At 39.9% G+C, this 25,229-nt stretch overlaps 1 protein-coding gene across 1 annotated transcript in view; it reads left to right on the top strand.

Annotated features, from left to right (window-relative positions):
- Positions 1-14,439, top strand: part of LOC139723806 (uncharacterized) — a 31,233-nt gene extending 16,794 nt beyond the window's left edge. The window contains exons 3-6 of the mRNA XM_071635016.1: positions 377-472; positions 7,636-7,737; positions 10,647-10,739; positions 12,162-14,439. Of these exons, the coding sequence (XP_071491117.1) occupies positions 377-472; positions 7,636-7,737; positions 10,647-10,739; positions 12,162-13,706 (1,836 nt within the window). The 3' untranslated portion in view covers positions 13,707-14,439. The remainder of the gene's footprint in view (positions 1-376; positions 473-7,635; positions 7,738-10,646; positions 10,740-12,161) is intronic.
- The last annotated feature ends 10,790 nt before the right edge of the window (positions 14,440-25,229 follow it).

Raw genomic sequence — 25,229 nt, 5'->3', positions numbered from 1 at the left:
ATAATACTAACAGAAAGACGATACGGTAACTACAGGTTGAAACCTGAATGGACATCTTGTTATCATTCACTGCCTTGTGCTCAAGTTCATGCCCTCGGTGTAACTTCCGTGTTATTTTATTTGCGCGTTTGCCGGTAAACCTATCTTGTGTAAAGCAAAACACCGCCGTCAAGGCCGGACATGAAGTGCACTTGGTGGGACCGTGGTGTGAGTGGATCGTATGTCTGCTTACACATCGCGCCTTATTACCTGGTTGAATGATCAGTGAGTGTTGCAGGCTCGAATACCTGTTCATTATTGGTCATCGTGTTATAAAGCTGCCCAGTCTGTTCACTTTTCGTCTCAATGTGTATACTTTTCCTTCGCTTTTTCCCAGATAATATTCCGTTGTGCCGACCCGGCTGACTGTGATCAGTGGATCGACGTCATCAATGACGTCATGAACGGCAAGATCAGCTGCAGGGTTGCGGAGGTAAGAGTTTTCACCGAGATTATACAACATGATAATCAAATGTATTCTACGAATGTATCAATGTGTGCTTTTGCATGTAGGATGTAGAACTTGGTATGTTTCTTTTCTTTGCGTGTCTCGTTTCGCATGCCGGACTCAGTAGACGCCTTAAATGCCAACTTCGCATATTCATAAAGTTATGCATCAAAGCGTGTGTATGTTACCGTTTTTGCGAATCTGAAAAATGTAAAAGAGGATACAAAAACTGTATTCAGTGCCAACTGGGGATTAACGTGTATACCAAAGGGACTTCAATGTAAATACATAAAATCTACTATCGCATCACTACAATCAGACAGCGTTGCCTTCTTTATAATCGTGAATTTATTCTGTCATACCAATGAATTGGTCTCCGTAGTTGCCATTGGTAACTGCATTGCGTAAGAGACAATGGTATTTTAGGACACACATGTTCTGCTTCAGATATGCGTAGAAAGACAGCGGAACTTATCGCACTTTCAGCGATCAGACGAAATGCATGGAGTTCGTAAACCTTTTCAGAACTCGGGACCAGTTTTGAAGGAGCAACGCCTCCACCACCATCGCTTTTGCACAACGATTACAATAATTATGATCTTGTTGGAGAACACTGTTGAGTGGAGAAAAGTAATCATCGTTCAACACGGTGAAAGGACGTATACACATAATCAGTGGGCTGCAGGGTTTCATCTTCAGTTACGTCTTGTTATGTAATGAGACTAAGAATCGCTCTGACAGAGGATAATTTGTTCTCTCTATACTATAATTATGGGGCATCCTCAGAGGTTCTATAGGACTGCAAGGACTTTTACCTTTTCATTATTCTTATGTAATGATTTCTCGTCTTGATTCATTACTATGCAAAACCTAACAAGCAAACGACTGAAACAAGAGTGAATGCACAGGTGAGAGTGTGTTACATTGTGGATATGCAGCGAACTCGAGGGTATATCTACAATATTGGTGCAACATGCACAAGGCGAAGCCGAGTACATATTGCACGACATTGTGAATACAATATCTGAGAGGGTGCTGCATCTTGTAGTAACGTCACGAACTTAAACTTGTGCGTCATTTGTTTTATAAAATATGACTATATGATGTCAGCTGGTAAATCTTTGTTTTTCAATGCAATGGGGCCGCTCTCAGTGAATCAAGGCGATTGTTTGGGTTCGTGCCACGCACACAGGTAGCTCCACAGAGCAATCTGCCAAGGGATGACACACGGTGCAGTTTTGTTATTATATTTTCTTTTTCTTCTTCTCCTTCTTCTTCTTCTTCTTCTTCTTTTGCACACTTGCATTGAAAAAAATGAAGAAAAAGGAAACAATGACTCATATCAGAGTTTCTGTTTGGATACATTCTTAAACCAATTTTATAAACACCTGTATCATTGACTCAATTTTAGATATCAGAGTGGTCGAACTATTTCTAGTGCAATGACGAGAACATTTGGATTGGGCTTATGGCCAATAAACGGGTAATCACTTTGACTCGTAACAGAATGTGAATGACTTGATATCACTGCTCATAGTATGTGGTCATATGTTTTACTTCATAATATTATGCAAAGTAAACAATAGATCAACAATTGATTAATATAAATGGGTCATCCCGCTCCACAAAAATGTCAACGAAAAATGGAACGTAAAGAGGTGTGGTGCAACATTTAAAACCACAGCTGTTACAGGTCTTAGATTTTTTTCGTTTCTGTGTCAGGGACGTATGACAGTTTGTACAATGCTAAGGTATTTTCTGCGCTAATCGACGCTCAAAGCACACAAAAGGTTAAAATCGTCTGCTCTGGCGTTCACACATCCCTTGACAGCGTGGCGCGTCCCCCGTTCATTGAAAAATTGTCATTATCTCATTTTCATAATCCACCTACATTGAAGTGTACGCGCTCCAAAATTGCCTGCCGCTTCGCGCGAGCCCAGCGCTATGTTTGCTCAAGACCCCGTGGGAAAAGAAATTTACGTAATAGTCTCTGTCGCAGGCTCCACATGAAAACAATTCGTGTCGGGTGAAGGTATGGGTTGGGCGTGCGTGAAAATTGTGTCGAGTTTTTGTCAAGAAATGAAAACTGTTTGTTTTTTTTTAGAGAGAAAAGAAACGCACTCTGGAATTAGTAGGGATGGATTTCAGCATATTCTATGGTGAACTACGCATCAATTTATCATCCTTTCACTCTGAGGTACAAAAGAAACTAAATACAAAATTGTACTAGTAATGTGTATAGCTAAGTTGATTTTCTCTGTCGCTCAAAATAGTATTAGATTATCATTTCACTTGTCTGATAAGGCGTAGACTAATCATTGGTCGCATCCGTCAAACGGGACTGGGATGCAGCGATTAATTGATTGCGAGAAGGTTGTGGCGAAGGCGCTGGGAGCTGTCAGGCGAGGGAAAGGTAACGGTCAAGGGTAAACACTGCGCCTCGAGAAAATGCCACCGTTTCGACGGTCGATGAAATAATTTACTCCTCTCCTCATCCCATCCTCATCCCTACTCCTACCATCATCCTCTCAATCTCTCTCTCTCTCCATCTCCTCCTCCTCCTCCTACTTTCCCCTTCGGCCCTCCGTTTGCATCATCTTTTCTTCCTTGTTCTTCTTTTTCCTTCTTCTTCTTCTTCTCTTCCTCCCCTCCCGTGTTCATCCTGTCATCCTTATCGTTGTTGCCATCTAATTTTCATCAAAATCATTAGTATCTTTATTTTGATTTCTGCATTCCTTTTTCGTTCTTGAATAAAACACTGTTGGTCAACTGAACATAGATATGGGTATAATGTTTTGAAACAAACAGTGGAGAAACCGGTTGTATTAATGACTAACTTATAATTTATGTACAGCATTATTTTTCTTAATAATAGCATTGTTTTTCATGACCTTTTTCCATTATCATTATCACTTCCATTATCATTTCTTTCCATACTATCACTACTGGTCATTATCATTATCTAGGTCATCTTATTATTTATTAGTGCAGCAAGACCAATAGCTGTTACGATTAACACTCACTTTACTTACGTAGCGTGTTGCCACCGGGATTGGAGTGAATTATAATCGTTACTGAAATAAGTATAGTTTATGTGTAAATCGTTATACATACATCGGTCTTTCTTCGCATCACATTGCATATTCCGTCGCATTGCCCTGCGAAATAATTTATATTAACATTATTTTGTTTCTCATAATATATCAAAGGCGGGTACGATAAGAAATCGATGTGTGTTTTCAGAGTATATACGGCGCAGTAAATCTCACTTTTTATGTCAGTTCATTGAATTAAATCTCATGGAAGAGATAGTGACAGTTGCAAAATTGATATTTAGATCAAAATGACTTGATATGAATTTGTCTTAATTATTCATTCAACCCATCTACCGGTATATGGTTTCACGGTTGTTTTTTTTTTCTCGTTGCTCTCTAGCTCCTCCTCCATCTCTTTTTCTTCCAGCCACAAGTGAATTTCCTTCAAAAATCTCATTCATCACATCCTGTCAAGACACGAGGATGAAGTTTACTCACTAATTTTACTCACTAATTCATCCTCATTGAGCACAGTCTAGATACGTGGCCCATCAGTCAATTTCGTACGCCTCCAAGATTTTGGCTGACTCGTAAAAACTCCGTTTTTTTCTCTCGTCCCATCAATTTTATTTTTAATTACTTGACAAACGCCGATTGCTGGTCATCCAAGTAAGAAATCACCATCACCCATTTTGGGCCATAACTCCACTAGCTACACGCATCTCACAGATTGATTAAAACGCAACGACGTGATTAGCTTTAACGAATTTGTCTTTTCAATAGTCTTATTTAGTTTGTACCAAGAAACGTAAGTTTTTAATGAAATTCGCCACATGTATTTCGTGGTGAGAAATGTGTCCACACACATTATCATGAGCATTCAATGCGTACCTTGCAAAAGCGGATTGTGTTCTATGGTAATGTTTTGAAGGAACGAAAATTTCGTTCGATTTATTGGCGATTTAGAATGACTGGTTTTTATAAAGTGCATGATTGTAACCATTATAATCAATTTTGTAAAATGAAAACCTAGATTCCTGAATCCCATATGGGGAGTGAAATAAAAAAAAAAGAATGGATATGCACAAATGTTATATTTCGCGTAAATCCCTCAATGAAATAAAGGATTATCAACAGGTAACTGGGAAAATTAATGAAGGCCGAAAGTGTTTCGCCTGTATTAAAAAAAAAAAATCCTTCGGTAGAAAGAAAGGTATAGACGGATGGGCGAACAGACTAATAAAAAGAGCATGTGCTTTTATTGAAAGCATGATTAAATAATGATTTTAAAAAACTGATAGGTCTAATGAGGGACAGATCCCGAAATTGGAAGAGAGGGGCAGGAATCGTGGAAGAAAGAAATGTGAAGATTGACCCAAGGAAACGGAACAAATCTTCAGAGGGAGGAAGAGAAGGACACAAGGGAAAAGTAGCAGAAGAATGTGCAAGAGGAAGGACGAGTTAAAAAATAGGGAAAGGAACGAGAGAAAGGAGGAAGGGAAGATAACGAAAAAGAAAGGGGATGTGGTTGGCATTCAGAAGTCAAACATATCGTACAAATTTTAAGGGATTTTTTTTTCTTTAGGAGGTGGTGTACGAAAACAAAGGGACACGTTGGAATGGTGTTCTCCCAAACCTCATAGAAATAATTAAGGCCTACACATACCTCCTCATTTGTCGAGATAACCAGGGAGGTGAGAACGAGGGATGACTGAGATAACGGACGTCATGAATTGGCATGGATGCTCTGAAGTATACGGGATCTTATCGTGTGTGCGTGCGTGTGTTGTGTGTGCAACGTTTTAGGGCTCACACCTGTAAATATAATGGAATATCCCTGACCGCATCACAAAATCGTACCAAAGATACTAAAATAAAGGAAGAAAAAAATTAATTAAAATTCAGAAATGCAGTTTGGCCAAAAAAAAAAATGTATAGCTGCAAATATTGAGTATGAATTCCTCTACAAACTGCATTTTGGTTGGAATATGAAAGCTTTTCTCATGGAATTTGAAGGGACTATCTATCGGTGCATGCTGTACGGAAAATATGTGATGTTTTGAGTAAAAAGAACTGGTAGTCTGTCTTTGCGAACCCTTGGACAGAGTTTGAGCTGAAGAACTTCTCTTAGAAATTTGATGGATGAAAGGGTATATCTCACTTCTTCAGGTTAGTGAAGATGAAACACCTCATATCTCCCAGCTATTTTACAGATTTATTTTTTTTATTTTTTATAATTTTTTTTTTTTTTGCATTTTGAATTTTAACACACGTCTCTATGGGGAAACATTAACCCGTGTGAGCCATATACGGGATCTTATGTGCGTGTGTATGTGTGCGTGCGTGTGTTGTGTGCGCGACGCTTTATCATGGCATTCTGTTTCATCTGCGTTATCTGCAAACATAGTGAGTCACTGCTAGATACTGTGTGTATGAGTGTGTGCCACACTGTAAGGAAGAAAGCGCATGGGAAGAGAAATTGGATGACAGGAGAAGAAGAGACCTATGAGAAAGAAAAGAGAAATAGAGAGGGAAAGCGGGCACTCATTCCTAACCAAATCGGGGGCTTTTTCACGCGGTTGTTTTATCCCGCGCTTTTATTTGCTAAATGGATGACCGGTCTTGTTTATAGAAAACCGAGATGGATAAAATTGCCTTTGATTATAATAGTGGCTATGGAATGGCGCCCGGGGAAAAAAAAAATCTGCCCAAGTTGGATTTCGCGATAACGAATACTGTATGTTTATAGCAATTGTCGGGCAAAAGAAGATTGCCATCACTTTTCATGTCAGCAAGACTCGGAACCAGCATTAGTAATTTTCAATGCGTTGATGTAGCTGAAGGAGGCGGAGAGGAGTCTTCTTATTGGCATCCTTGGTATATTGCGCCCTCACCGGGGTATCCCCAGGGAGGCGGAAGCGTTCCACCTCCCTAGTATTCCGAAGCATACAGTTCACTCGCCTGGCTGCTATTCATTTCTAAGGAATTACTTCCAGCTTCATCTATATTTCAGGCAAGAATGTCATCTTTCTGCTTCTGTGGTACCTTCAAGTGTCATAGAATATTTCTATAGTTAATCATTGATTCCAAGGTCAACATAATGCCCCGTCTTGGGGTGTTTTTTTTTTTAAATCCAAATTAAAGGAAAAAGCGATGCTAGCAAATTTGAAAAAAACAACAATCAAACAAACAAACAAAATAGACAAGAAAAGTGTTTATCGATTTAAGGCCAAAACTATATTCTTAGCACGTCGCTGTAAAAGGACCAAGATATTTAAAGAACAGAATTTAAAAAAAAAAACGATGAAAGGTTGGATAAGGGCTATTAATATTGATGATGGATGTCCGACTACTGAAAGTACAGTCGAGTTGAAATCAGTTCGCGCGGTTTATTTTGGCATCAGAGTGCTGTGCATCAGTGGCGACTGCACATTATTTTTACATCCGCGTTTAAGCGCACCGCTGAGATATTAAATGATAGCCAAATTCACTTGGCGATGCTCCATTCATTAATGCAATTGTTGTTCTTCTGAAAATTTTCGTCGGGATCTCGAAAGAAAAAAAGTCTCCTTCTGCGACCATCCGACTCGGAATATTATCAAAGCATTCATGTCATAGCTATGTTTTAAGCATTAATGATCATTGATACAATGTACTGATACAATATACTGATATTTCTTATACAACAGTTGGTAGATGTCTTACATTTTTCGGAGAAGAGAAAAAAATCACTAATAGTCAGCAATTTGTTCTGATATTCTTGAAATAGCTCGTAGATTTGTCTCAAATTGACATTAATATCGTGTCCTATTGAAAGCAGTATTCTCATAAGATTGTAAGATTGAGAGGCTGTGCAAACCTGTAGATTACTCTTATGAGATGTACACTGTAATTTATTTTCACTCCTGCAAATCACACCACGTGTCAGTAGTGTGGTTGTAATAAATGCAATTCATCGTCTTCTTCGCCCGTGGTATAAACGTTTCATTGATTTACAGTCACCATCCTCATGCTGTAATAATACGTGATTGTATTCTACCTTCTCAATCGTCGTAACGTGTCATAAAAGCGTATAAATATGATGAGGTATACCTATTCTAATTTTTCTTCTAGTTTGACGACGTGGTCGTGTCCACGGAAGCGCTGACGCATCTCGGGAAGGCGAGACCGAAGCACCAAGGCAGACGACCCCCGGGGAAGAGGGCAAAGCCGCGGGTAAGTCTCAAAGGAGATGCCAACCTCACCAGAGAGAGTTATTCGTCATGAAACAACAACAACAACGTCATCAACAACTACAACAACAACAACAACATCATCATCAACAAATACAGCAACTACAACGAATACTTGGAGGAAAAGTTAAATAGATATTAATTTGAGTGACTTTCCTTTTTACAAATTCACGACAGAAATGGTGACCGCGATGATTTGATATTGGGGCACCAACTCAATCACTTGGTGTTGCTATGGTACCCTTAGTGACCGTCTTGCTCATGTGACTTCATGAGAACTCTTCTTCTTTGACAAACTTCTTTATTATTTTTATTATGGCTAAGTTTGTCACTTTGAGTGACGGTATAATGGACGATGCCAAATGATATCTCCAAGGTCATACATTTTGTCTGTTTTTGCACTGCAGTTTGTGGGTATTTTTTCCCTTCCATTCTTGAAATTTAAAACGACTGTTTGAGCTTTACTAATTGCTTGTCACCGTATCTGTTCTGATAGCATTCTGGTGTTGTTTGTTTGTTTGTTTTTTGCCCTTCCTTTTTCCATTTAATTGATGATGCATTACTATGGGGTCAACATTCAGTAACGTGCACACTTGTGAAATCATTCTTTTCTTCCTCATGTCACAATGAATTTATAATTATAGGCAAAATTATTAGGAAGACATGGGAAAAGAAACTGAAATTATGCATGAACGCTCAGTTTCTTCATTTTGTCTTGAGGCACATTGTCAAAATCAGCGTAGGATCACTTTGCGACAAGGATGTTCGATACTTCCTGAAGCCCGCCCTCAACTGACCGTCACATAAGTTGAAAGTCGACTATGAGATCATTATTAGTCATGCAACATGTTCAAAGTTAAAGTGTACTTTCCCTCTCTATTGATAGCAGTCACCACACAAGGCGCCTAGTCATAGGTATTCGTATAGTTACTATACCATAATGAAGGAGTCAATATTTCGCAGCGGTCTTGACCGCGCATGCGCGCCTCAGTCCTAGATGAAAATACTTGTATTATATCGCATGATAGTGATAAGTGTCCTGCGTTTGGTGACCTGCGGCTAGACCCTGCATGCTAATAATTTGGTACGATTAACAACTCGGCTTATGTGAGCGTTTTCGAATGGTAGGTGCCGATCTGCATTTAGATTTCACTATATTGAGTAATTACGTTTTGCTTACATTGCCCAGACAGGCAGAATAAACTTCATTTTCGCAAAATCACACGCCATGCGTGCTCACCCTATTAATCGCGTGAGGTACTCTGGCCCGCACGATCACCGATCTCTCACTTTTACGAGGCAAAAATCAAGGGTATCAAGTGAGAGGGGGCATAATTAATTTGGTTCGTGATCAGTGTTTAATAATATGCGTTTTGCGCACATGGTTAGAACTATATGCGTGAGCACGTGGATCTCATTGTCAGTTTCACACTGGCGAACATATCTGACTTATACCATAGCTATATTTACACTCACATTCTGATAAACAATGATTTGACGTAAATGACAGCTGTCTTTACCACCAAGTTAGAATGAAAATATTGCATACATCACAGAGGTTACGTAATCTTCGTCGCAAGTATTTTCTGTGCTATTGAGTGTCAACATTCCCACCAAACCAAATGTACAACCTTGAAATGTATATTAATTCTTTTGTTTGTTTGTTTTACATGTATATTAATATTTAAGCATTACTGGGGCCCCTATTTATAAGCACTGCTTCTACTGGGATTCCCACCATCAAGTTTAATTGTTTTCTGCTTTGTTTTTGTTTACTTTATATATAGTTATGTATCTTTGTGTATCTTTTTATTGTATAATCCTAAATTGATGGTGAATAAAACTGAACTGAACTGAACTGAACTGAACATAAATCAGTGTTGTCAGTATACTTCGCCTGGATACTTAAATTCATATTATCATATTTTTTATATCATTCATCATACCCAAAAGCATGATTGAAGACCTGGCTACATATAGTATCGGAAGATGGGTGTTATGACTAAGATATCAAGAGAAAACATGGCTACTAACATCAGCATCACACTATCTCAAATAAGTGAACTTATTTTAAGACAAAAAGATGTGGTTGTTGATATCCCGTTCATATCACTATTACTCAGTCCTTCACCTTTTCAACAACGAGTTGAAACGAAAGCACGTCTCTTCACTCCCTTTAGCAAATCATTGCGATACGTCCGAGTTTGACGTGAACTTGCTGTTTTTCTGGACTTAGAGAACACTTTCAGGTATGCTTCAAACCACGCAGGATTAGCCTAAATCCAGCTTGAGCCTGACTCAAGGTCTGAACCAGATAGTGTCGTCGGTAGTCGGGGAAGCTTTGCATATAATGATATTTCGCCTTTGGCCAGATAACCGAAAATAATCAAGAGGAATTTCATATCGACAACCTATGGTGCTGCTTTCTCAGATTAGCTTACCAGTTATGAAAACTTAACGCATACCTTTTCTTTCTCAAATATTACTCATAACAACCCAAAGTTTGCCTTTAGCTTCCCTGATCCTTGCAAGCAATTGAACATGGGTCAAATTTTCTCACCCAATCTGTAACACTGTGCATGTTATTCAACGGTTCTGGCGTTATTAATGTATTTGTAAACCGATATAGAACCCTTATTGCAATGGAAGCGACTCCCGATTAACTTTGATGTCTACTTTTGAGAATGAGGTTTACACCCTTTTGTGGTGTGGTTGACCATCGGTTTCTGTCTTTGCGACTATTATTTGCCAAAGCACACTCCTCAAAAACTCCCTGTACACCAGCAAGAAACAACATTTATGTGTTGTTCCTATTAAATTATTGTTTTCCCAGCGATCGTGCGTTTATCGCAACAGTGATTGTGATTTTTCCTCCTATCTGACGTCATACAGGTGACCACGCCCACGACGGAGATACAAACGTATGGGGAGGATGCGGATTCTGGGGTGGGTGCGTCGTCGGAGCTCCTTGCAACCCAAGCCACGGTGAGTGAATCTTCCTATTCTGCGTGCATTCCACGTGTCATGAAACGGTTCCAGTCCAGCAAGTGTCAACATTATTGGTCATGCTGCATGAAATGTTTGATTGATGTCACGTTCATCCAAGGAGGTTCAGGAGATGGAGTCGCAACAGTCTCTTTGATCCTTTGTTTGATGCCGTCACTCAAAAATATTTGAAGAATGTGCCAAACTGGAGCTGCCTCACAGATAGGAAGACGATATTGATTCATGTGTCATTGCATAATGACCAGCCACTCTCTAAGATAATATGTCTTTATGATGGAGTTACTTTGAAAGATGAGCGGTAGCTGGTACATACAAGCCACACGCATAAAAGATTGATAAGATAAAAATCCAAATTGCTCGTCTTTATATGTCTTTACACCAATCTGACAAATACACATGTAAATGAATGAAAAACTATACCTGAATATGATAACATATCAGTTTGATGTTTTGTCGGAAGTGGTCGGAAAAATTATAATATCGGCTTTTCAGTGAGGGTACAGTTTCAACTATTTTCACAACAAACAGCTCAGATTTACGTTTTTGCAAGTATATCCGGATGGGATCTGCTTTTCTTTCATACGTTTTATCATCAGGATAAATTTCATTTCACTAAATTAATAAGCTAGCAAAATATAGCCGACATTATGCTAGCATTCAAAATGAATCTTCAGATTGCTCAGAAAGACGGCAGCATCGAACCGCAATCATTAGAGCACATTAATTAGGCACCTGTGGAATTGTTTTGTACACCAATAGGAAACTGACAACTGTTTGAATAGTTACAGCCAGTTGGAACCCCATCTCTTCAACTACCTTGGTTCATCTTAAGTGAACGGAACATCAAAACAAGCATATTTCAATATGATGCACGGCCGGCGTCACGTTTTTTTTAAAGCTAACAAGAAAAATGAAAAGGCCTTCAGCGCAACTTCTGCTGCCACTTCCGGGTTTCATCAGCTAGCAAGCCAAAAAAAAAAAAAGGCCTTCAGCGCAACTTTATGGTGCAACCGGGTTACTAAAAAGGCCTTGTGTTTCATTGGCTGACAAAAGAAAAACACAAAAACAAAACAAAAACGAAAATAGTGCCACTTCCAGGGTTAAAAAAGTGGGGGGGGGGGGCAAAGTGGTTACACCCTATGTATTCCTATGTCTTGTGCAAAAAAAAAAAAAAAAGTGGGGGCCGAGCTTTATTTTTCTCATTTTCCACGCTGGGCAAACTGTCAGGACACCAACATTATTGAACAAAACCACCTCATAACCATAACATCATTATCTGTAAAAGGTCCTGGTATTCAGTTGCTAATATTTGTTGTGAAAGGCTGCAATTATTATTCATCATGTGTGATATCCAAAATAAATTTATAAAGCATCAACATGATCTCTGTTTTGTTTCTCTAGATCAACAAGGTGGACGATATCGAGGTAGAAGATGGAAACCCTGACGCAACATCGCCATGCCAGGACGCAACATCGCCATGCCAGGACGCAACATCGCCATGCCAGGAACCCCAGACGACCCCCGTTGTCCAGGTGTCGTCTCCCAGCGACAATGTGATGGACATTGACGAAGATGGCGCCGTCCAGAAACCCGACAAGATGTCCGCCCTACAGAGACTCAGGCGGAAGAAAAAAGACGGAGGCGAAGGGAAGACGCCCAAAGCAGATAAAACTTCCTCGCTGATGTCTCGTCTTGGTGCGCGAATTTCACGTGCTTTTACCAGTAGTCCCGTCACCACTTCCGGTCAGACAACCGAACCTGACGCGGGGAAGAAGGTGGAGAAAGTACCCTCCGATACATCAGACGGCGGAGCGAAGTCAGGTGACTCTGATGCCGGAAGTGACGTCGAGGCTAAATCTTCCACTCCTCAGGAGCCAGTTGTGGAGGTGTCAACCAAAACCAAAGAGGGCCACGGTATGGTCATCAAAGAGCTCATGAAATCAGACGCCCTGCAGGCAGCCATCCGAAAAAGGAAGGGAGCCAGTGACGAAGATTTAACGAAGGATGCCGAAGAATCACGATCCCGACGAGACTCGGCGAAGAGCACCGAAAAGGCCGAGGAAAGTAAGCCTTCGGCATCGGAGGCTGCCAAGGAACGACCAAATGAACAAGCCACAGACAAAGCAAAGGACGAAGATAAACGTGAAACAAAAGATGAAACAAAGGAAGGAGTGAAAGACGATTCAAAAGACATAGCGAAAGGAGGAATGGTGGATGATCCAAAAGAAAAAGCGAAAGAAGATGTGAAGGATAAAGCACAAGAAGAAGCAAAAGAAGGAGTGATAGACGATGCTAAAGATGTATCAAAAGAAGGAATAAAGGGTGATGCAAAAGAAGAAGCAAAAGAAGGTGTAGAGGGTGACATCAAAGACCAAACAAAGGATGATATTCGGAGGGAAGATTCGGAAACACCAAGGCCCAGTGATTCTGCAGAGGTTGAGAGCAAAGCCAATGAAGCAGTGGCGGTCTGTGATGCAGACAGTATCCTAGATCAAAAAGACCAGCCTGAGGGCGATAGTGCCAACAAGGAAACAAAAGAACAGTGCCCGTCAGACACACCTCAGCCGGCGGATGAGAGTGGAGAGAAGGGGAAGGAACCTGTGAGTGGTGACGAATCCGCGAAGGGGGCGGAGAAGGAGGATGGTGAATGCCGAGAGGAGTCGGTGGTTGCCAATGGTGACGGGGATGTGCAATCAGCCGACAGCTCCGCGGGAGTAGGTGAGGAGGAAGCGGAGGATAAGAAGGCGGAGAATGGAGGTGCATCGACTGTAGAACTCACAGAGGAGACGCAGGCCGACAGCGAACAGGTGAAAGGTGATGGAGAAAGCAAAATCAGTACAAACCAGGAAAAAGAAATGAAGAACGTGGAGAGGGACAAAGAACACGACCAGGAACCTGTACTGACTAACGGGGAGGTGGCTGATGGAGATAAGATAGAATCGTAGTTTTAAAATGTCACTTTTGTATCGCCAAATTATTGTCACGTACATCAAGATTTTTTTATTGTCAGATTAAGTGATAACAAATTATTCTAAATCTTCTCTCGTATGTTAATACAAGTGATAAGGTACCGCTAGGTATTTATTTAAGCATGTCGTGCCGTGTGGCACTAGTACTAAAACGCAGTCGTATTACGATTTTGGAATGATGCATTTAATCAGAAGTGCACGGGTTTGAACAATCCATCCATGTGTTTCGCTGTTTTGTTCTTTTCATGCTATTGCTACTGTACCATATTATTATCACGTTTACTTCACATCATATTATTTTCTAGTCACGTCCCACAGAATTTTTAAGCAAAGCCTTGACATTTAGAATGATCGTGGCACTAGGAAAGATGCGCTCCTCGTGCACCTACAAATATTTTTGCCAAAGGCAGTTGATGAAGTGTGCCGTGGTCCAATTAAGTCCAATAAGACGAGTGGGAGTGTTAGCACAAGAACTTACGATTGTTCCTTGAAATTCTAGTCGTTTAGTCGCTCGAATACCAATGGAATGGGGTTAACTGTGTGGTAAACAAAAACACACGCAAAATTTCAGAAGCTAGAAACATGTGAATTCTGTTGAACTATTGAACAAAGTCTGCATCTACATATGACACATCCTGTTACTATGGGGTAGGTGTGACCTCCTTATTAAATTGCACCTAAATGCAATTAGTGCTTGATTTTCAGATCGAAATATTATTTATGTCAAAATTTCGGCCGGGGGGGGGGGGGGGGGGGACGCGTCCTCCCTTACCCCACGGTCGGTAGCTTCACTCCTCCAAAGGTCCTTCTCTTTCTAGTCTAGTATTGCACCCCTAGTAAACTTTCAGTCATGGGCTTACAACACTACTGCATAGAAGAGGCAATTCAAAAAGCATGTTCTTGTATCTAACAACATATTTGTTGCTCAGCTAGTGCCAAGCTCACTGGCGAAGACGACATCGAATGTGAAAAACGTACTCATCTTGCCTGATTGGCATGCTGTATTTGACAGCGCGTCGTTGATGGTGGCGTATTTTCCTCAAGCTTTCATAGACGTGTATATTATTATGTGGTTAATATTCCCGTATGGATGGAAAGTAAGAATGCCATTATGAAGGATATACGAGCAGTGCAACTGGCTTAGTGTAACATGACGTCTTCATATTGCTTTTCTTTGTCCACGTCGCATTCCCACAATGCACCAGTTTCGCTTGCACTCTGACCTCTGTGCAGATAAACTACCCAATGTGTATAAAGTAAGATACAAGATACGTCATGAGATTAACTGTCATTGTGGCATGTCGTCACATTGCCGATAATTTTGTGATCTGGGGCATATTACACGGACATGTGGAATCGTGTGCCGTTCTTGATAGCGCTGGCTTCCTTTGAAGATTATTACGGGCGTTTCACCGAATGCAGTCGCAGAAATCAATGTAACCTAGATGAGGTTATATTGTATCTATTATATTTAAAAGGTTTTTAAACGTTAAGTAAATTTGGACATTGCCTTTTTTCACTGTGAAAAATGATGTGTTTCATGCCACCCTCTCGAGATAAAACAGATGTGCCGATGAGAATGCATAACAACTGTATAAGAAGGATATCGCTTCAGTATCATCATTTCAACAAACCAAGGAACAACAGGACACAAGTAATGAAGATAATTCAAAGAAAACACAACTCTTTCTCTAGGGCCTACTCTTAGGCCCACATGCTCGTATCCGTTGTAGTAATAGTCTTCGAGGCCGCTAGGTTTAACACGATTTCGTGCTGCTGTGGATTATGATGGCCAGACACTAGTTATTGACTGGTTCGTTGTTTATTTGTTTGTTTATCTTTCATTTTGAATTTTCTTTCTGTCCTGTGTTCCCTTCTTTCTGTCTCCCCTTCTTCTCCCCTTCTTTCCTTTCTGTCTATTTTTTCTTTGTCTGTTGGTTGTTATTTGATTTGGGAGACATCACGAGGAATGTGTAGCCAATCAGAAGCCGGTATCCATCGAACGCGACAAGAAGGGTGACAAAAAACTCGAGTACTAGTATTCGATTCAGGCCTTCAAGCTCCTAGAAATGGCGCGGTGTAGTGTCAGCTTCAAGTGCATTCCAATCAAGATGACGTCAGTTAGGTACCAGGCAGAGTTTAATAAACAAATAAACAAACAGTCGTGTTCATAACCAGAGCATCCTACACATTACTTTCGTCCAACATTACAGTTACATGCTGTGTGTGAATTTGCGTTTCGGCCAAAATATTAGCTAGCTATTAGATCTGCGACGCGAACGCAAGGATGACGCAGTTTCCCCGATTTGACACTGGAAACAGCGTCTTGCGCATGTGCAGAACACGATTTTTGCCTAATTAGCGTTGTCTTGGCGTTCGTGTCGCAGATCTAAAGCTCGCTGTTGTCCCGTACGTTACGCCTGTATGCATGAATAAGAAATGTGATCTGCCCGAAGAGATTGCATACAGTTTCTTTGGATCTATCTCTCTGTCACGCTTTCTGTAAGTTTCGATGCAATATAAGATATCCATTTTCGTTCAGACAAGTCCGTATAGCATCCATTATTCGGCTGGAGTCCGAAGAATTATCTCCCCCCCCCCCCCCCCCCGTCTTGTCTAGAGGAGAATATGTGCCGAAATAATTTAGAATGATGTGGAAATTTCAGTGGGGAGGACATGCGATTTATGTTTCGTTTTTCATAATTGTGTTAATGGCTCATATTAGAATTTTATTGTGAAACAGATCTTTTTAATGGCGCTAGAGCTGAAAGGTCCCTCTGCTATATTCCGTGTACCAATTATACGGGTATTTCGAGTACAGAGTAGACCTACTCTTACTGATTAACTACATGTGATGTGGATGACATTTAATGTCAAAAAAATGCACACATTATGGTTGTGTTCAACCACGTGTTGCTCAGCATGACACACAAAAGCTGATAGCTTGTGCGAGTATATAATACATGTATTTTGATTTGCAAGTGCCATGTTTCTTTAGAAAAAAAAAAGTTACACCATACCCATCCAAAAGCACGAAAGCGTGCGCACGCACACATACAGAACACCTGTGTTTTCGGAAACGTCTGTTTAGTATATAGTAGTGACTCCACATGTAATGTGTTTAAGGGGATGTTTGATTACCTTTTTTAAAAAACCCTTTTCATTTTTGTAAGATCGGTGTCAGACTGCAAAATGTCTTGTGCATGTATTCTATGAGATAATGTGTGGCCCCTGACAATGTTATGTCCCCAACTTTCCCCTCAAGGCGGTGACATTATTAGAACGCACTATGCTCTGCAACACAGGGCATACACCAGTTTGCCGTCTTATCATCTCCCTGACTGAGTACCATGGACATGTTGAGGCTGACGAGATAATTCTGCGACGGGCTTCCGGTGTCGTAGCCGAATTCATCCGCCCGCCGAAACGTTTGGGTACATCATACATAATCACCTAATGACCACACCCGCACGAACATCGGCAGCACACCAGAGCGTTTACCAAAGAAGTGAGAACGCGTGCGATTGGACAAACGAACGTGATTGTTTTGAATGAATCCATTCATTCCTCACATTTCTACGAAGACTGGTGAAGATTCTATTGCGGCATCATTGTTTGTCATGTAGAGCACGTCCCCATGATCTGAAGTATGGGGTCGATGTTGGAAGGGGGAATCCCATTACTCTTTGTATGCTCGTCGACTTGACTTTAATAGCTGGAGCGTTCATATTTGGGATTCGATACGCCGTATGTTGTCAGACCACTATGGTTTATATCAAAGGCTAGTACTATTCTTGATACATGCACTCTATAATCTATGAGTTATATTTATTTTCATTTCTTTCAATGTGCACCTCTGTCTTTTATGGCATATAACATCGGCACACACTCGCGTAAATGTTCATAATCTTATACACGTACTGTAGCAGTTGACAATGTGCAAGTGTTGAAAGTCTCTTAGCTGCAATATCATAACTGTACAAAGTACTTTATTTCACATATTTCTTGGACTACAATCTATGTAACCTTTCATTATATCTGTGTAACTGAGTTGAAAATGCCTTTTCATTATTATTGAATCTTTCATTTTGTACCCAATCTGATTTCTTTTGCTCTTATTTCAGTAGGCTTCATCATGTACTGCGCCTTATCCTTATTATTTGCATGATTATTATTTTTTATTTATATATAATTATGAGATATATATATGCCTGTTTTAGCTATGTATGATTTTCAGCAACAGATATTTCGCATTTGTAAATCATCGTAGTTTGCATCGATCAGCAGTCTGCATCTTGCCTTTATCCACTGTCTTGCCAATGACTCGATCAAGTATTGTCGTGGACTCATGTACTGTTACACTATGATAATGATACAGTAAGCAGTGGCACAAAATAATATCGATTAATCGGCTCAATACAAACCGATCGAACGATTAATTTAGTGGAAGCAATTCGAATTTTGGGGGATGCTTCTAGGACAAATGTACCAACGTCATTGCTTGGTCTCTCAGTTATTTTCCTACTGATTTACTTTCGCTTATACACTGATGCTATGTCAGGCATGGCTGAGGAAATAATACCCTTTGCACAGCCTATGGGATTGTCATGGACATTGTATATCAGACGGGAGAAATACATAATGATGTTAACACAATTAATTATTGTCTGTTAATAAGTTGTTGGTCCATCGTATATTATGTAAATTCAGAAGCACTAGACCAACTTTTCATACTTTTTTTTTCATCTTCTGGAAATATTCCTGCTGGGGTCAAATCAAATTGGATATCGAGTGTCACAGAAAGATACCAAGATTCATAAAGACATTTTTGGGTTATTCTTGCTACTACAGCTACCCACACCCCCCCCCCGAAAAAAAATACTTTGCTAAGTGTTCCTTGTGTTTTCATGGCGAAAGAGTTGCAGTTGCTTTCGTGCAACTTTTGTTGCTAAGTCTGGGCATGAGTTGGTTAACGACGGAATACTTCATGGGGAAATACGTGCATACAAAGTTCTGAATGACTGACACGTGAACGTCACTTATGGTGGCGCCCTTGAAAATTGATCGTTGTTATATGAAAAATAATATTTACCGGTAATTCACGCGTTCAGTCAGCTATCGGCACAAGTTAATTTATTATACAAAACACAGCGTGATTACGATGGCACTCAATACAGATAATTGGGGGGAAATTGTTGTTCTTTGTTTGCTTCAGTTGTACTTTAATGGAGCACATGGTGGATTTCCTATAAGGTAATATTTTCCAGCATCAATCATATATAGTTACATCTGATTCAGTTATTACAAATTGTAGCTTTACATACGATGTATAATCTGCGCAGTTGTCAAGCACAGGGGAAGATGCTTCTGATCGAGAACGTAACTTTTTTTCGGATGTCACATTGCTTTAAGTCACAGATTGTGAGTGTTGTCGAGTAAGCAAAGCTGCTTTTTCCCCTTTAAGATGAGTTAAGACGAAGTTTTGGTTGCTCGTTTGTTTGTTCGTGGGTATTTGTTTGTTTATTTATGATGTGTTTTTATATCTAATCTCGCAACCACGGTGCAGTTATGTTTATAAATTGTCACACCTGCTGTTTTGTTGTTTGGCAGATGGCAGACGGCCTATTAGCATGTGGTGAAGAGCTGCAACCTGTAGTAAAGTTGGATTTGCAACCTCTCTTCAGTGAACGTACTTTGCGAAAAAAACTGTGTACGGATGTTCGTCTAGGAATATATTCTAGTCAATTTTGTACCTTATCCGCATGAGATCTAAAAGAATTAGTTCACAAATCTTGTCTTATGTCACTGTATGCTAAAAAAGATTTGTGAAGATTTTCTGCCTCGAGGGATGCCCTCGATTGAGAATTCAGATGATGTAGAATCGTTATCATTTGCCTCCTTTAATTTATACGATACATTCTTCATAAGCTTTGAACGTTTGCTTGATTTCAACGTTTTCACACTGGATGCAATATGGTGCAGTATTGAAAAGACACATAGTGTACCTATTGTGATAGCAGAGTGTGTAGTCTGTCTGCTGTTAAGTCGATGCAGTGTGCTTTCGTTTTATCATTCTGATCGAATTTCAATTTTGTGAAACGTTATTATTCGTCATGTTTCCCTATCCATATACCGTGCTTCTTCATTCTGACCTTCCACTGTCGAAGCGTGCGGTTTTCTAAATTGGAACACCTTGTACAAGTTTATGAAACGACAAAGGAAAAAAAACACGCGCACAGACACACATCTCGATGTCTTCACTGAAGCCTGTACTAAAGGACAATGTACTCTATTATCAAAAGTTTTTTGTATGTCCGTGTATAGTCAGGCATTACTTTTCTAAATAAAAGAGTTTCATTTCTGAACCACCGAATCTTTACAATTGTCGTCTTATGTTGTCTATTAATGATTGCATTTGTGTGTGTGTGCGTGTGAGTGTGTGTGTGTGGGTGTTATATTTTAGTAAACAAATAATGCACATCAGTGATGAGAACATTAGTAAAAATTACCCGGGTGCACGTCACGAGACCGACACTCATGAGTCATACAGCCCATGGGTCATACAGCTCACAAGTCATACAGCCCATGAGTTATACAGCTCACGAGTCATACAGCCCATTAGTTCGACACTAAGCTAACAAGGCCCACGAGACCGACACATTAAGCCCCGTGTTGTATCTGCCGATCTCGTGGGCTGTTTTTACCTAGTGTCGAACCCATGGGCTTTATTTGCCTAGTGTCGAACTCATGGGCTGTATGACTCGTGAGCTGTATGACTCATGGACCTGTTTTCAATGTCGAACTCGTGGGCTGTATGACTCGAGGGTGTCGGTCTAGTGGGATGATCCCAAATTACCCACCCAAGATACCTTTGGAATAGTCTAATGCACTCGAGAGCGTTTGGACTGTTTTGATGTTACAGAGTACTGATTGTGGGTGAGTTTACTGATGTCTGATAAATGATGTGCATTATTTGTTTTATAAAATGATGAAGCAGATCCTTTACGTGTGAAGCTTGAGGGAAGCCATTTTCGTGAGTAAATAAAACGACGAAATCTCGCCCGGTCACCATCGCGACGTGAAAGTGCTAATGACCGGTTATTATTCAGAGTACTTCACTTCTGACCGGTAACTAGCAAAATGTAAAAGTCTGCATGCTTAGCCACGTGTACTTTCAAGGATCTTCATCATCATTTTCATCATACATTGTACTGGATAATGGTTCTAGGGCAGTTACCCTGTGGACGATTACTCTGACCCTGACCCCGAACCTAACCCTAATCCTAATCCTGAACCTAATCCTACCCATAACCCAAACTCTTAACCCTAAAACCTAACCCTACCCCTGATCTTTACTCTAACCTTATCACTAACCAGTATGGGGGGGGGGGGGGTAATTGCCCTGGTACGAGGATTATACTTGATGCTATTGCTCTGATCATGGGTTTATGGTCAAGAAGGCGTGTCTCCGATTTTGTTGTTTATACTTCTTTAATCTTATATGCAAGGTAGAGTCAAGGGTCTAAATTCGGTACCCAAGATGGCAGCTTAGAGTCCCTTGTCTGGATAAAAATCTCATCACATGGCCAATCACCCCTAAACACAGATGAAACCGATCGGGCCATTATACCACTGTACTGGGATCAGGGCCCTGTTGCGTAAAACCCTTACCGCTGGACTTACCGCTCCTTTCTAGCGGTAAGTCTTCAAATTAGCGGTAAATTTTATAATCCTTGATGCTGATTGGCTGTGACGCCTAATTTTGACGGTAGTTACCATTGAAATTCAACGGTAAGTTTTATGCAACGGGCCCCAGGACTCAAAACATTTATTTCAGAATATATCGGATCACCTGATTTGTCAGTCTTGACAAAGACTGTAGTTACTGTTCAAAATTCTACACAGACACACACACACACACACACACACACGCACACACACACACACACACGCACACACGCACACATACACACACACACGCACACACACACACACACGCACACACACACACACACGCACACACGCACACACACACACACGCACACGCACACACACACACACGCACACACACACACACACGCACACACACACACACACACGCACACACACACACACACACGCACGCACACACACACACACACGCACACACACACACACACACGCACACACACACACCAGGGGCGGATCCAGGAATTCTGTAAAGGGGGGGCGTGACTAATATTTCTGGTGGCACTTCCGGGTTTCATTTCATTGTTTTCTTTTTATTTCTTTTGTTTTTCACAAAAATCAAAGGGGGGCGTGCGCCAGTTGCCCCCCTCTCTGGATCCGCCACTGCACACACACACACACACACACACACACACACACACACACACAGCAATGGACTAAACCAGAACATGGCGGGGCAGTGCAAGGACAGTTAAATATATTGCCAGCAAAACTTGCACGAGAGACGTGGCTGGGATGTTGTTGAATTGTTATTGGGATCATTATCGGTGACTGCCGAAATTTGGCTGTAGTGAAAGTTCAGTGTGTAACTGTACGTCTTAGTATAAACACAAAATACAATGTAGCACTACACTGCAATCTCAATCAAATACAGTAATAGTGGACATTTTTGCAGGAGTAATTTTTGGTTGGTCTGGTAAAATAAATTTGGGTTGTTTTTAATTCCACAAAATTAATATACATATGAAGGAGTAAAACATATAACAAGCAAAAAAAAAAAGGTCGTTTTTATTTTTGAGCTAGTTTCAGGTTCTGTGAAATGTGCACAAATTTCCAGACCGCAAAAATGTCCACTTGTAAGGATACGATGCACAGTCATCGCCAAGAATCAACCAGCAAGAATGGATCGGGAGGGACACCTCGCTCGTAATCATCGAAAGGTGTTTTTTATTCCATGCGATTCTGACATGATTACACGACATTTTCCTCTGGTACTTTTTTTTCTCTCTGCATAATCTACATTAATATGTCTTATTACAGCCACATCACATCCAAGTCTTTTATAATCCACTTAATCTTTTTAATACATTTTTTTTTCTTCTTCTTTTCCATTCAGTATAATGTGGAAGTGCAAGTGACAAGTACTGTAACCAATCCTCCTGGTTTCCTTTTTTTTTTCTTTTATATTTTGCATTAGCAATTTCACCTGCTTGATTAGGAGTACTATCGGGTACTATATACGGGTGGAATCCTATTCAAGACATTTTTAATGTACTATAAAATAACATATACACTAACAGCAGCTAACATAGGACTGGTTCATATATAGAACCAGACATTTTGAAATGACCCAGTGTGTAACCACTTGGACTTACATAGTCGCATGTTCCCCACGCAAACATATTGACTCTTCTCGATGTTGTGTTTTTCTTTCAAAATTACGAGAGTATAAGTAGCTTTAAAAAAAAAAATTATCTGTAGAAGTTTCAGTAGTACCGTTACATGAATACCAATGAAAAATTGATGTCAACTGGATAAGTAGTGAGTACTGGTTTGCATTAAAGAGAGTACTTTCCTTTCTGAAAATGATAAAGAAAAAATATATATAAGTACTCTGCATGTTGTCAGGACACATGACGGTTCACCAGAAGTTTGTAAGAAGCGTGGTCACCTAACTATAGCCTCCACAGGTGTGACATGGCAAAATTTCTTGTACAACTGCAGTGTAGTATACAGTAATAGTGTATACATACCATTATCAATGCATAATTACAGGAATGTTCTCCGTGAACGCTACACACAACGTATACAAATCTTGTGATTAGTTTGATTTCTATCTTTTATGTCACACTTTTCCTCCCTTCAAAAATAAAACTTCGAAAACATAATTATGAATATAAGTGAAAATAAGACAAAAACTTCCGGACAAAAAAAACAACAACAAACAAACACAGTATCTACCAGTCATTTCCCTACGTAGATATCAAAGAGTTTGCTTTTACGTTGAACATACAAAATCAAGAAATAAGCAAATGGCACCAAATGGCACCCAGAAATCAGGACAATTTTTTTTTTTTACAGTGAATGCAACTTAATACCGGACAAATCTGTAGGTAGTACATTTTTCTAACACAGATTCAGTAGTTTTTCTTCTCTAGAAAGCAGTACACTGCCTACACAAAGTAAAAACAGAAACAATAATTTACATAATTCTATCAGTATACATGGGGTAGATTTGTGATGCTACAATATAATCTAGATATAACTTCTGTCGTTGATAAATGAACATACATAAAAATAAAACAATGTGGAATATATGTGATCTCAAAATGAACTGTACGCCTTCCATACTTGAATCTGAGAATTCTAATCTACTATTTTCCCTTAAAATGCACTAAAATATACAGATCAGCTTAGCCAATGCAATCAATGAAAATATTTCTATGTATTTGTTTCTTCTTGCAATAAAGAGAAACTGCACAAAAAAAAAAGGAAATGAAAACACAATACATACAAAAATAATAACTGAGCATGACAAAGAAACAAAATAAAGAATGAATGATTAATTCATTTGTTTCTTTGTGATTTATGTTGTTTTTCTCACAAATAACTTCCCTAACAGAACGCTCTCAGCAGATGTCATACAAAATACAAAAATATCTACGCATAAATCAGAAAGCTTAGCTGAATACCAAGTCAATTGTATGCAACGCTGTACATAATACACATGCACATCAAAAGCCATTGACAGGAATACATGGTGTTGAAAAAAATATCAACGAAATCTAGCGCAATAGATAACGAAATCATTTAACAAGTGACATGCCTCATGAAATCTCTTTTTAGATTGGTCAATCACACAGAATTTCATCTCTAGGTCCAAAATACATCAATTCTTGATTTCAAATCAAAACCAAAAACAAGCCCAAGTATGAAACTCGATGAATCTGCACTTCTCCAAAAATCAGCACCATAGAGTAATGTGGTTCTTCAATGGACTTTAGACTGTATCAAACCAATATTGGGGGAAAAAAAGAAGAAAAAAACCCACAAAAATATCTTGTCCCTGCTGGGGATGAATGTCTTTTTAAATTTCTCCTCAAAGAAATAATGCTTCTTGCTCAACTGAAAAATTTGGCATATGTACAAGTTACGTAGGTTACGTACATGCGAAGAAGGGGCAGACAGCAGTAATACATGAAAGGTCATTCTCCGGCACTGGTCCTAAGTTTGCGTGCGACATATCGGTATGTCGAGCATCAACTGTATCACTACAGCAGGTTGGTGCTACACTTATTAGCCTGCATAAAACAAAATTTTGCCTCCCTGTCCCCCTATGCTTGGTTGGCTTTGCCATGAAGCTATTTCAATGAGCAAGATAGAACATAGATGGAACAAGACGAAATATTTCATTGGGATGGAGTTTAAGCTGACATATCAGAAAAGTTGTTACTCTTTGGGAAAGAATGGCACACGCACAGTCCCCTCTTCTTGTCCCAGACAAGGGGATAAAGCACAAGAGGACCAATAAGTACCGTGCCTCGAAAAACT

This window comes from Diadema antillarum, unplaced genomic scaffold, assembly GCF_040938485.1.
Source record: "Diadema antillarum isolate AM-2024a unplaced genomic scaffold, OU_Dant_1.0 scf00000015, whole genome shotgun sequence".
In the NCBI taxonomy this organism is placed as follows: domain Eukaryota; kingdom Metazoa; phylum Echinodermata; class Echinoidea; order Diadematoida; family Diadematidae; genus Diadema; species Diadema antillarum.
The sequence above is the reverse complement of the archived record's forward strand: the minus strand, read 5'-3'. Positions and strand labels throughout refer to the sequence as shown.